The sequence below is a fragment of the Sinohyriopsis cumingii genome, chromosome 19 (genome assembly GCF_028554795.1).
Source record: "Sinohyriopsis cumingii isolate HCF-2022 chromosome 19, ASM2855479v2, whole genome shotgun sequence".
Taxonomy (NCBI): Eukaryota; Metazoa; Mollusca; class Bivalvia; order Unionida; family Unionidae; genus Sinohyriopsis; species Sinohyriopsis cumingii.
This window is the reverse complement of record NC_142979.1, coordinates 26,276,907-26,291,300: the sequence shown is the minus strand read 5'-3', so window position 1 is coordinate 26,291,300 and position 14,394 is coordinate 26,276,907. Positions and strand designations below refer to the sequence as shown.

Genomic DNA, 14,394 nt, shown 5'->3' with positions numbered 1-14,394 from the left:
AGAAGACCCCCCAAAAAGGTAATAAGTGGAAAAAAAAGATTTTTTTCAATGCAAGTCCAAACAATGTACGTCAGCATAATGGCTGCTGCGTGCACTGGATGGCGCCATATCATTTTCTTAATATTTCTTGTCTTAGCTAGGTGTCGCCACATGTCCACTTTCACTGGCCAGCAGCAGGATATATTAGTGTGGATCACCAATCACTGCATGCTGCCGCTACTGAGGGACGCGGCCAACGTGTTAAATGTTTATAGTTTTATTGCTATTTCTTATGTTCTTGTATTAAAATACAGTACCCATAAAATGGCTGAAAAAAGGCAAAAACTTGATCAACGCCCATTTCAAGAAAATTGGACAAAAGAATATGGATTTATACAACCAAAGGATCGTGCTGTTTGTGCTTTCTGTTGTGAAAGTGTTGTGTGTCATACGTCTAGTGTACAAAGACACTATGAAACCAAACATCAAACCAAGTCTGAAACCTCTGAAGAGAAAAGTGAAGCCATCAAAAGGGCTATTTCTGGTTTCAAGAAAGAAACTGGTATTTTGAGTCAAGCAGTTGGAATGAAGAATAAAGCTACTGAATGTAGTTACACAATTGCTCAGTGTGTGGCTTTAAAAGGCAAACCTTTTACAGATGGAGAGTACATCAAAGAAACTTTTTTGAGCAGTGCTGAAATTCTGTTCAGTGATTTACCAAATAAAGAAACTATACTGTCTTGGATTCAAGAACTACCAGCTTCTGCAAGATCAATTGAGAGGCGCATAACTGATTTTGCTGAAAATTTAACAGTTAAACAAATGACTGGATTAAATCAAGCTATTGTATTTAGTGTCGCTTTTGATGAAAGCGTTGACTTGAATGACTTGTCACGCCTAGCTGTAGTCATACGATATTGTGAAAATAATCGTATTTATGAAGAGCTGTGTTGCTTGTTAGCTCTTCATGATACAACCAAAGCAGAGGACATTCTGACTGCATTTGTAAGCTATTTAAAAAATCAGAACATCGAGTTGAATAAATTATTCTGTGTAACAACTGATGGTGCTGCTGCAATGGTTGGCAAAAAGAAAGGATTTGTCACACTTCTTGAGAATCACGTTGGACGTCGACTATTAAACTTCCATTGCATTATACACCAGAAGAGTTTGTGTGCAAATATCTCATCATTGGACTTGCATTCTGTGATGGCAACTGTTGTTAAAATAGTCAACTTTATAGTTTCCCGCTCTTCATTGATTCACAGGCAATTCAAGTCTCTTCTACAAGAAATTGAGAGTGAATATGCAGATCTCCTGTTGAACAGCAATGTTCGCTGGCTTAGTCGAGGTAAAGTCTTGAATAGATTCGTTTCTTGTCTGGAAGCAATTAAGGTGTTTCTTGATGAAAAAGAACAACATTTTCCGGAATTGAATGATGAGGACTGGCTGTTGAAGCTGATGTTTCTGACAGACATAACGACACATTTAAATGAGTTGAACTTGCATTTACAAGGACAGGGTCAAACAGTACTTGAACTTTTTGGCTACTGGAAAGGATTTGCGTTGAAACTGGACATATTTTGCCATGATAACAAATCCAAAACATTCAAGTACTTCCCAAATGTGAAGACTCATTCAGATCGATTTACAGTGAATATAGATGAGCTTCAGAAGTACATTGAAGCACTCGAAGTGGAGTTTGCTAAACGAAGTCAAGACTTTCAAATTCATGAACCCATATTTTCATACCTCATCAAGCCTGACTTGCTTGATCTGACTACTACCCAATCAGATCTGGATCTTTTTAGGTGGATGGGTATTGACGATTTTGAAATGCAGCATGTTGAATTTAAGACATCAGAATTATGGACATCAAAATTTGCCGAATTGCAGAAATCTCTGGAAGGAAACTGCTTAGAAAAATCAGTTGCTATTCTCAACTGCTGGACATCCCTCCCTGAAGCATTCATCTGTTTGAAGAAAGTTGCATTTGCTCTACTTTCAGTATTTGGTTCAATTTATACTTGTGAAAAGATTTTCTCTCACATGAAAGCTGTTTTAAGTCCACAAAGAAGTCGCCTAACACCTGAACACTCAGAAGCCTGTGTGAAGCTGAAAGTGACCAAATATGTACCTCATATTGAACAATTAACCAAGAGTGTGCAAGGACAAGGCTCACATTAATTGAGATACAGATTAATTACATTCAATTGAAGTTTTTATTTTCAATTTCTTTAATTAAACATTAATATAATAAATTCAAGATCAAATTTATTTGTTTTAATAGTAGTTTCATATATACAAGTACTTATATAATATATAAAAATATGGTAGAGCAGGTAGACTTATAGGAATATAGGTTGTTGGCACACTGAAGGAATTAGAAATCCTACTTTGGCACACTATTATCAAAAGGTTGCCGACCCCTGCTCTAGCACATTCTGAACAGGCACCATTTCCCATTCAGAAGGTGCAAGACTGCAATAAACTCATGCTCAGGCACAGGCTATTTATGGGAGCCTTTTCCACGCCTTGTCGTTTCAATCATTATCGGCTCCAATGTACCATCTTTCATTGATGATCTGAATTCTTTGCTATTTTTGTTTTTTTACTAAACTGTTTTCATTCTAGCACACAAGTGATTTTTTGTGATTTTACTGTCTGGAAAAAGTGAGTAAAATAAATCACCAGCAACAAACACCAGCAACTGAAAGAAGAAGGTTCATTTTTAAAAGAAATTTAGTAAAATGAACTTCTGATCGAATTACATCAAGGTTCTCTTTGGTATTTATAAATGTTGAAGTTCAGCCTGTGTTGTTGATGATGATGCAGCAAGCTGATGTTTAATTGCAAATTCACAATTATAAAATTTGCAAAACACTAAATTTTCTCCTTTACTAAATGGTTTCACAAAGCTGAATATTACGAAGATGAGATATGGTGATAACAGCAACTGTTTACGCATTCCAATATGGTGGTTAAAGACTGGCATGGTAACCTCAATTTCAAATGAACCAATCATATTTTAGGTCTCTATATCCCTATATATATGTGATACTTTTACTCTCAGAATGGAACTGGGTGCCCATTCTAAACAGAAAATTGCAAGGAATTTTTTAATTCAATTTTTTTTATTTTATGGATTTTAACATGAAAAGTGTACACCCGTAATCAGATCCAAACTATGGGACAAATACCAGAAAAGCAGGACACTTTGGCAGCTATGATAGCTATATCTGATAATAAGTTCCCTCCACCCTTTTCTAAAAAATTAATAGGCTGGTCATATAAAATTATTATGGGATAAATTGTATTAAGTGTTAAGGTTATCTTCCCACATACCTTAGGATGATTCTTAAGAAAGGTAGGCAAAAGGTGGACAATGGCCAGTAGTTGTACATAATCATGACACCTATGGTAGTGGATACCTGTCAACAGGTGCTGCACTGTCAAACTCTTCAGATGCTCCATCAACTCTGCAACAGTTAATGTCAAATATAACACGTCTCCAATGCAATACACTATTGAATTAATTTAAGATCCAAGACACTATTGAATTAACTGAAAATCAAATTTTTCAGCAGAAAATCAACTGTCTAGAATATCGATTTTATAGCAACATTATGACGCTTATTATGGTAGCCTCAAAAAAAAATCATTTTGAAAAATTTCTGAGCTAATTTTCTTAACGTGTGTTTGTATGTTTGTGTGATTTGGATTTTTAACAAAGCTTTAACAATTTTTCAGGCATATCGCAATGGTGTCAGCACTTGGTCAGTCATCATGCTGCAGACATGTAGCATGATGTCCCACCCAGTCATATTATCCTGACACCAGTCCGACCAGTCCTAACACTAACCTCTTAATGCTGAGCATCTAGCAAGGCAACTGTTCGTACCATTTTTAAAAGTCTTTGGTATGACTCAACTGGGGTTCGAACCCATGACCTCCTGCATCTGAGGCAGATGCTCTAACCACTAGACCACTGGAGCGGTAAAGGTGTGTTTGAAAGGACATAACAATCATGTAATTGATAAATGAAAGATGTTATGTTTTTACCGTCATTTTCGCAAATACCAATTGTAGAGTTCCAAGAATATGTTGCTCATAAAACTTCTATGCAACAGTGAAAATACCATCAATATTATCAGATGCCCAAATACAAATAGGCTGCCCCATAAATACACTATACATTGGACAGTCTACAAATCTATTGGCACCTTTCTTTCAACAATTATATTGCTACCTTCTCCTAAGAGAACTGTTCTCAATTGTTGTTTGGTAGGATATGGTGCCCAAGTTGATGTAGAACAGTTCCAATGGGAGAAAGCAATAGTAGATTTAGTATATCACATGACAAATGTGACATCATATAATGCAATAGCACCTACTGGAGCAGGTATAATTCCTGCATTCAGGTTATAGCATCCCAGAGTTAAGTGGAAATGCATACAATCCAAAATTAGATTCCTTTATTATGTACTTTAATGTGCAATATTTGAAAATACAAGATTTTCTATCATGCCATGTGATGTTTGACCTATAGAAGTTATATGCTTGCAGCAAGAAATAAAAAGATCACTTTGCAAGCTATAGTAAAAAGTGAAAACTGCATTGCCTTTCAGGCAAAGGAATTTATATTTTTGCTGAAGAGTTGTTTACTTCTATACAAAGTCATGTCCCCTGTACTACCTCATTAAGAATGTTAAAAACCTGGTGTGCTGCATTGCTTGACTGGACATGCTTTGTTGTCGGGTATAGTAAAATAGTTAAGAAAATGTCAAAAAACGGATACTTTACTGCGATAGATTAGATCCTCATAAACCTACTGGCCTCATTAAATTACTGATCTTTTTACAATCAGCCAATGGAAAACTCATTTAAACTATACTAAATGGGGTTAAAGAACAAGTTTAATCTTCTCAGCTTCGATTTAGGAGAAAGTTTTGTATACAATATTAAATTTTATTCTTTTCCTTTTTAAATACTAGATATATTGCATCTTGTTCAACAAAAATGTTATATTTCTTAACACATGGCTTTACCAGTTGTTACAATATGATGTTTTCTTGTATCACATGATGATATATATCCAATATTAACCAAGGAATAAAAAATATCCTTGATGCTGTCAGCCAATTGGAACTTGAGAATTTATTAAAGTAGTGTACAAAGTATTAAAAATAGAATCTCTCTGTGTTTGTATGTGTGTGTGTGTGTGTGTGTGTGAATACCTAACTGTCAAAAAAGGAACCAAGCTGTCACATTATGAGATGATAGATTACAGTGTGTGGTGTCTGTAGATTACAGTGAATGGTGTCTGTAGATTACAGTGTATGGTGTCTGTAGATTACAGTGTATGGTATCTGTACTGCTAATGATTTCAAGCAAGCAACATAGACCTTCATCTGATGGTGCATTATGTCATAACAGACATGGGTCTTTAATGTTTGCAGACGAATGTTTTAAACATATACTGCCACACTACAATATACCTCAATTTAAGGTGGTCCGTTTTAAAAGTTGGGTATTGTTAATAGTAATATCAAGTATAAAAATATATTCAAGATGACTTCACCTATTAAGACAGTGCACTTTTATGGCCCCGATGAATGACTCTATAGTGAGGGAATACTATTCAAATAAGGTAAAGGTTGGTCTACTCCACATTTGCTGGTGGCCTAGTGGTTAGAGCATCCGCCTCGGATGGAGGAGGTCATAAGTCCAATCCCTGGCTGAGTCATACCAAAGACTTACAAAAATGGTACTAACAGATGCCTCGCATGGCACTCAGCATTAAGAGGTTAGTGTTAGGACAGGTCGGCCTGGTGTCAGGATAATGTGACTGGGTGGGACATCATGCTACATGCCTGCGGCATGATGCTCAAGTGCTAGACATCACTGTAAACTGCCACACTGCAGACATCATAGTGGTATGACTGAAAAATTGTTAAAGCTATATTAAAAATCCAAATCACACACACACACACACACATACTGCACATTTGTATAAATATTGATAGTTTTATAGTGACAAATCCTTTACAAACGAGGTATGTATTATGTTGGTCAATGCAGACTCGCTGAAATATCAATGTGCTTTTTACACAGAAAGCAATATGCTGTGTTAGCACGATTGTCACTTTTTCAAAGCCAATCTCTGTGCTCCTTCTTTTCAAGCTATGTTTCACAGAAGCAACTAAAAACCTGTTTATGATTAATCATATATCGGCAAGTAGGTCTGATAGACCTTTATCATGATCCTTGCCTAGGTGCCTGAGTGTCTCAGACATCATGGAGCGGTAGTCTTTGATGGTAACTGGTACCAGCCTTTTCTCCTTGTGGAGCCAGAGTAAAACGTTGGCCAGTTGAGGGATCAAGGCACTCAAAGGGACAATGGTATCAACGCCATACAAATCCCTGAAAACGCCCCATATTTGCTCATAAGCCTTCAGAATGGAGGCCTTTTTGCTCTCAAGATTCTCTCCACAACTGAAGGTCTGAATTTTTGGTATCGCAAGGCTGTCCCGACAAGAGTCAAGGATGAAGGAGATTGACTGGGCAGGCATAAGACACTTGCAACCATGGTTTTTTTAAAATTTGGTTTGGGCTTATTCTTTCTGGGTAGTTTATTCACTAGTTCCAGTAAATCATTCACCATGGTCTTGTCCTGTCTGAGAGGGGTATTAGAATTATCTTACAATTAAGACCTCACATTTTCTGCATTAATTTCAGTACAAAGATTGGGGGTGTGTAAGCAAAGACCTATAACTACCCCCCAACTGATTGACAGAGATCCACGGTCCAAACGTCTGGCTCCAGGACCAGTGAGACAAAGCAAGGCAACTTGTGGTTCTACCTTGTCTCAAAGAGGTTGATCTTCTGACAACCCCAAAAAGTACAAATCAGATGAAAAACCAAAAACTGAACTGACCATTCCATGTGAATAACCTGACCTTGTCTGAATAGAACATTGAGTATGCTGGCAATGTGTTTGATATGCATGTAAATCTGAAGTAACATGAATGAAAAATTTTCTAAACCAGCACACATAGGTTGTGCAATTTGGTGCCAGACTGTTTGAGGAGACAAGTCAACATTACCAAGTTGTCTGACATAATCAGGACTGACTTATTTACAGAGTCAGTCCTTCAAGAGCTGAAAAGTGTTTATGATAAGTTTCATTTCTACAATGTTAAAGTGTTCCCTTGGTCGTCATTTTCCACTGACCATATCAAAGTCTAGCAGCAAGTAGCCCCCCCACCCAACTATATGTAAAGGCATCTGTTCTTTTCATCCTCTCTCGTTGGGTTTCTCCAGAGTAATTCCTGTCACTGGCATTGAAATAATTGTACCTTGGTCGAGTGGACTCAAAAAGGGGCACCACAGAGCCAGACAAGTCAGTTGTAAACTGCACAGACCCAGTCATAAAGTTGCATAAAAGTACTAACCCTCTGTAAAAAGGACACCTCTCTAAAATGGATAAATGTGTTCGATCCCATGAATCTACATTAAAGATGGGTTTTTATGGTAAAATCAATATTTGGTACCTAAATGACCAGATTCTAAATATCAAACCTTCATTGGGTTCCTTCTGAGATATATGTTCACAGTGTCTAACTGATGCCGCAATAATGTCCACCAGCCTCTCTGTGATGAAACTGCCCTCAGTATCAATATAGACAGCTTCCCCATGAAGACCACCAAACACCTCAGGGATCTGGACGTCCACTGCCAACTGCAAGCTGAGATAGGCATAAAATAATCTTAAGGTATATGTTATAATGCATGTAAATATAGGAATCTGACAACCTCATATCCACTATGTCACATGAAAAACATAATGTTGGACTATCCATTAACATGATCAAGTTTATATAAACACGATTTCCAATAAATTAATTAAAGAGAGATTTCTGACTGTCAAATGTCCCAGCATTATATCTGTTGATACAAGGATGATTCCAATAAATTTAATTAGAGACAGACCTTATGGACAATGATACACAGCATTAACCTTTAGCCCGTCCATATAAACAGTTAATATTCATGACTCACATGGCTTCATGCTTAACACTCATTGAGTACTACGAGTCCTTGGCAATTTATACAACAGAAAGGTAGAGCTGGTGCATTAAAAACAACCACCATTCTACAGATCACTTAGCTGATCAACAATAGCCAGGATGATTTGTGCTGAAAGTCCTTTTGAGAACAGTTGTGGAGAGTCCTTTTGAGAACTGCTGTGGAGAGTCCATTAGGCTAATCTACATAGTCCTTTTGAGAACTGCTGTGGAGAGTCCATTAGACTAATTTACATACAGTTCATAAAGAACAACCCAATTCATTGGAAATTAAACAAATCAGACGTGTCCATTAGTTTAATCTGCATACAGAATAAGAAGTACAACAATCCAATTCACTGGAAATTAGATCAGACAAGTCCATTAGGCTAACTTGCATACAGAACATAAAACAGAACAACCCAATTCATTGAAAATTAAATAAATCATATTGAAGAAACAACAGATGTTACATTTCATTGCCTTTAATCAGATATCATATCCAACTTTATTACAGATATTGACTTTTTTTGTGACCAGCAGCAAAGCTTCTTTGAAGATGGTTTACATACATACAAGTAACCATGAAAAAGCAAAGCATACTTATTTCAGTAGCTGGAATGTTAATGATGGGAACAATATGGAGGTGTTGTTCTTATTTGATGCCAAAATTTCAAAATGTCATCTACCTTCATAAATGCCAAGATATGACTTGATAACTGGTGTGGCCATTGTATGTTTGACATTCCCTCAACAATATAGATGCAGAATGATCAGTCCCAATACTGAGAAAAATTTCACAAGATTTTCAGGGAAGTTTGAACAACAGTACCATCTCTCTGACAGGTATGAAGATGAACACTAATGAAGCTAGTATCACCTTTAATGAACAACTGAAGAGCCAGCACTACATCCCAAAGTTAATGTTTAATGCCACTGTCTAATTAATAATGATAATTAAAATAAATTCATAGTTAAAACATAAATGATGCAAAGTGGGTGTAAACCAAATTCTACTTTTATTTGAGTGGATTTTAAAGACAGAAATTTTGCATATATGAGCACCTCACCATGACATCTATAGATACAAACAGTGCTAACCTTGTTAGTCTGTAAGCCATTTTGGTTCACATTTTGGGTTTAGGTCATTTCATATATTGTGGTGGGGCATCTGTGCATGATGAACATATTTATATTACAGTGGAGCCTCGTTAATCCGGACACATTCGTTCCCAGCGAATATGTCCGGATTAACGAGTTTTCCGGATAATTGAATCATGCACATTTTTTATTTTATGATATCATCACACCATATATGTGTACATGTATATGCTAGCTTTAAATGTAATGTACTGTATATTCAATAATGGTTGAAATAAATTAATGAATACATCTATTAATTTGTGTTTATTTCACATTATTATAACATGTGCTTGTACGTACATATACAGTAAATAGAAGTTTAGACAATTAACACATCGAACACATCACACTACATTCATGTACATGTATGTACTGTACATACATTTATTATGTCAATTTCCTGAAGAAGTCTGTAACCTTTGTTTGCCTGGATTCTTTGAAGCCCTATACTGTCCACAGCTTAAAAATGTCAACTGTATTTGCATAGCAAACAATAAACTGTGATTGTTACATACAATTGGTAAACAACAAAGAGGCTTAATGACACTTTTAATTTATTTACCATATGTTATGTCAAAAAGCATGGACGATTTGATCCCAGTGTGTTTATTTAATTATTAACACCCCCGTCAGCGACTAGCTAAAACAGACATTGTTTATACAATCACTGGTTACAATATGGTCACGCTACTTAGTTATTGATAGTGGCCATAGATTCTCAAGGGCTTCACTACTGTGTTTTATGTATTATTCTTCTGATTGTATTTTCACATGTGATTTTTCAAATTTTCTTATTTTTGGACAGATTATTTCCGGATTATTGAGACAAGTTTTAATGTAATTTAACACTTTGGTCCCCAATTTTGATTAACGGAGCAAATTAACGTTTAGGAATTCTGTTCCCGTTGAATTATGTCCGGATAGTGAGGTTTCCGGATAAACAGAGTCCGGATTAACAAGGCTCCACTGTACATTTAATGTCTATATAATTGTAATTGTGATCGTATGAGTGGTGATCAAATACGAAAATGATACATTTACAAACTTTCTTTCAGAACTGTTTTAAATTCTTCAAAGAAAACACACTATTTTCTTTAATCAGATTTTAATTTCCAGTAATTTACTAAAGGCTTATATTGCTAGATAATTTACTTTCCACTCTTAAGGTTGCTTATTTATTTGGATCTTACATACTGATACCCTTCTGAGACAACAAAAACCTTTGAATATCAAAACCCAACCCACCACTATCTGGAAGATTGGCAGGTGGACCACATATTGCTCTTCAATTGGGGTGCAAGTCTCAATTATAGGGCAGCATTTAATACTATACTTTACAATACCATATATACTTGCTTATAAGAGAAGTCCAACTGCAAAACTGCACAGACCCAGATCTGCCATCGCATAATGTGTGGCAGATCTGTGTCTGTGCAGTTTGTTAGGAGCAATCATTAGAATAAACAACATTTAAAGGTAATGGAATGTATATAAATAGCAAAAAGACTACTGCAATACTACTATGAACATCGAACATAATTCATGCAAAATGCATATTTGTCTTTAAATGAGAAATACATAACTACTGTTGAATATCGTAACTTATGGGAGTGTGTACTTGATGATATATTATTTTGGAACAACCATATAAATCATGTCTTTACAAGATAGCTTCCAAACTAGCATTGTGACAAAGATGAAAGCAATCACCTCATGCAAGGAAATCGTTCTGTTCAACTTATGTATTACCTACGGATTCACTGCACAGGTTTATGCAGTCAAAATAATGTTCATCATATAATCAAACTTCAAAAAATGCAGCAAGAATTAAAATAGATGTCAATCCAGCAACATCGTCTTATCTAATTCATGTTTTAATCTTTAAATTGTCTTCCTCAAGGCAAAAGAGTTTCATAATTGTATAGAGTATCAGGGACCATAATGTCACCTTAGCCAGCACTGAATTAATAAGCTGTGATGGGTTGTGACAGAGCAGAAGGTGCCCTTGTCTAACTCCCAAATCATTCGGAACATCCTCAAGTCTTTCCGATGTAAGTCAAATTGACTCTGTGAAAGAGACGTGGAGCTAATCACAGTAATACTTCCCAAATTGGCATGTTTTTGGCAGACAAACATCTGGCAAGATCTGTGAAGAAAGTTTTTGGCAGACATGTCATCTGGCAAGACCTGGAGAACCACCAAGTCGACCGTAAAGAGAATTCAGGCCTTCATCAACAGCTGCCTAAGAAGAATTCTCCAGATCTGCTGGCCAGACACCATCAGCAACGCCAACCTGTGGCAGAGAACCTCCCAGCTTCTGGTAGAGGACGAGATCAAGAAGAGAAGGTGGGGTTGGATAGGACACACCCTACGTAAGCCGCCAACCAACATTACCAGACAGGCATTGAAATGGAACCCTCAAGGCAAGTGAAGGGATGACCAAGAAACACTTGGCGATGCAACCTTGAGGCGGACATCGTTAAAAGATGGGTCACACCTGGAGTCAGCTTGAGGGGATGGCACAGGACAGAAGCCTCTGGCGATCTTTTGTGGTCGGCCTATACCCTGGTAGGAGTGACGGGCAAAACTGAACTGACATATATGAAAATATTTGGCACACATGTTTGTATCATATCCACACAAACACATTAAAAATATAAATAACCCTGAAATTATATAAATAATCCAAAAGTTATGCAGAGGTTTCCTTATCAGCCAGGAACCATGTTGATTTACCTGGCTACTTTTACTTTATGCCCAGCTACTTAAAAAAAAGTATCACCATTGGGGATGCCCTCAAACCCCCTCACCTACTTTGGCAACTCAAACTCCAACTTTAAATCAAATGGAAGGCACTGTTATACAACAACGAATATTTAAAATCTGTCACATGTTCTATTCATGGTGCTTTTGTTTGTTTGTTTCCACACTAAATGAAATTTAGAACTATCCACTTTATTACTGTTTTCAAGTTCATACAATTAACCCTGTTTGAGTTGTCTCCCATGCATCAGTGTACATTCTGCAGTTACAGAGAGAACAGTAAATTCTCATATGTTAATAAGCACAGATTTCAACCCATGTACAGTACACATGCAGCTTCTACCACACTGAATTATAGGCAGACCTAAAAGCGGAATTCTAATTTATTAAATATTCAGATGCACTAGAAAGACTTGACACATTAATTCACAGGATTAGGAAATAAACTACATGCCACTAAAATGCGACCTCCATGTAAACAGCCAAGCAATTTTTTGTAAACAACTTCATACATATGAGTGAGTCTGTGAAGTAACAAGCAGAACCCAAGTAGGATAGCATCATGGCATATCAGACAGTCAACACTAATACCAGTAAAACATTCATTTGTTGTCCATCAGTGTTTAAATGATGCATATATTTCCATTAAGTATGGTTGACTACCTCTGTTTCATTAAAATAATTTGCCTCTGTTTATGTTTAGCACTGACTTGGACATCAAAACTTTGCAAGAATCACCACAAAAAGGACACCATATGTGCTTCTGAATAATTTTCTTAACAAAGGTGTGTAAATATTTTGCATGACAGCAATAGCCATATACAAAATAAATCATCTTTATGTTGATTACATACCTGGATGAAAAACCTGATCATTTCAAGAGTCTTGAATATTCCAGGTGTCATTCATAATACATGAAGCCATCTAACATGGCACATAGTAGCTAACCGCAATGGTAGGTGAACAATTAATTAGGAGCAGAAGTCTGATAATTTAACAATTGACATGTGATAAAATCAGATTCCATTTCACAAAGGTATCACTACATGTAGCCATCTGACTTGGGCGGTCATATTTAACAGACCCAATTGTAACCTAGCAATTTAAAGATTAACTTTGATGGTTTATATTTGTCCATAAATATTGAGTTACATTTATTTCTCAAATTAATAACATGAGAACATAGCAATTTCCTGGGAGGAGACACTAGACCACGCATCCAGCAGTTTTATATTATTTGTTGTTGCTATATCTCTCTCTCTCATCTTTGTTCTGTATAGCTCTCTCTCTCTCTCTCTCCAAGGAATATGAGAATTAGGTAAACTGTATTTTCATTTGACTTTTACCTGAAAATTAAATAGACAACTTCTGATATTCTATTTTTTTAACAATAAGACTGCATGCATTCACTCATTTTGCACCATACATTAATCATTCTCATTTGCTAGTTGTTTCAATCTTGTCTTTGTTATTCTTACAGCTTAATTTGACATTTTTTCCAGTCATGGTAATGTCAAAATAATGAAGTTCACTTTTATATGTAACTATGTATCCTTCAGTCCATTACTACTTTCTCTCTCTCCTTAATATGACTTGGATCTACTTTATCTTTTCTTCTTTTAACATACATCTAAATATATTGATATACGAGTAGCTAAGAACATCCAACAAATAAAGGTCTTTAATACTGATGTGTCTAGTTCAGAAGAAAACCCTGTTTAACTAAAAGGCATGCCTACAAAGGGAACTTAATTTTACTAAGCAAATTTGATCATTAACACTCTCTTGAAAAAGAATTTGATGATTTGAAACACTTCACTTTCGTCTGTGTTTAGTTGATGAAGAATTGCCAGTTGACGATATTTTATATTTTGTGATGTTAGAATGGCAAAGACATCCTGGTACCTCCAATTCGAACTTTAAATCAAATTAAAGGCCCTAACTTATCCATACCCTGAAATATTAAAAATTTACTAATCATACAAACCTGTTTAGTACTACATGTTCCTAGGTGCAACAGTTAGTTCTGCAGTCTTTAATAATCTAAATAATTTGAATTTATGTATTATTTTCCTTTGTTTAAGAGCATGATATGTCAGGAACATTACAATACTAACTGGAATATTTATCAGTCCTATATTATGAGCTGGCACTTAAACCGTATCTATATTAGGAGTTTGGGGCTCCTAGTTTTAAAACCTTAGTGAGAACCCTGAAGAATGACATTTTACTTGCACAAGTTTACAAAGTTGACCCCATATGTGATGCAAATTTGTGATCATGAACAACCAGCTACTTGTCTGTAACATTAGACTACCTATCATGTAGCTTGCAGACCAAGATACTCTGCTGTCAATGTAACATCAACATCCACTGGTTGCTGAGCATATTGTTATTCAATTGTTATGCTTGTTACCTAGGGAGGCCATGATAGGCATATATA

The 14,394-nt window shown here is 36.0% G+C and overlaps 1 protein-coding gene across 3 annotated transcripts in view; it reads right to left on the bottom strand.

The window, feature by feature from the left end:
• The window catches only part of LOC149775321 (DNA repair protein RAD51 homolog 3-like), a 38,315-nt gene that overhangs the window by 17,858 nt on the left and 6,063 nt on the right, over positions 1–14,394 (bottom strand). For all 3 annotated transcript variants that reach the window (XM_089944166.1, XM_089944165.1, XM_089944167.1), the window contains exons 4-5: positions 7,561–7,727; positions 3,325–3,458 (exon numbers count right to left, since the gene is read on the bottom strand). In XM_089944166.1, coding sequence (XP_089800292.1) covers positions 3,325–3,458; positions 7,561–7,727 — 301 coding nt within the window. The remainder of the gene's footprint in view (positions 1–3,324; positions 3,459–7,560; positions 7,728–14,394) is intronic.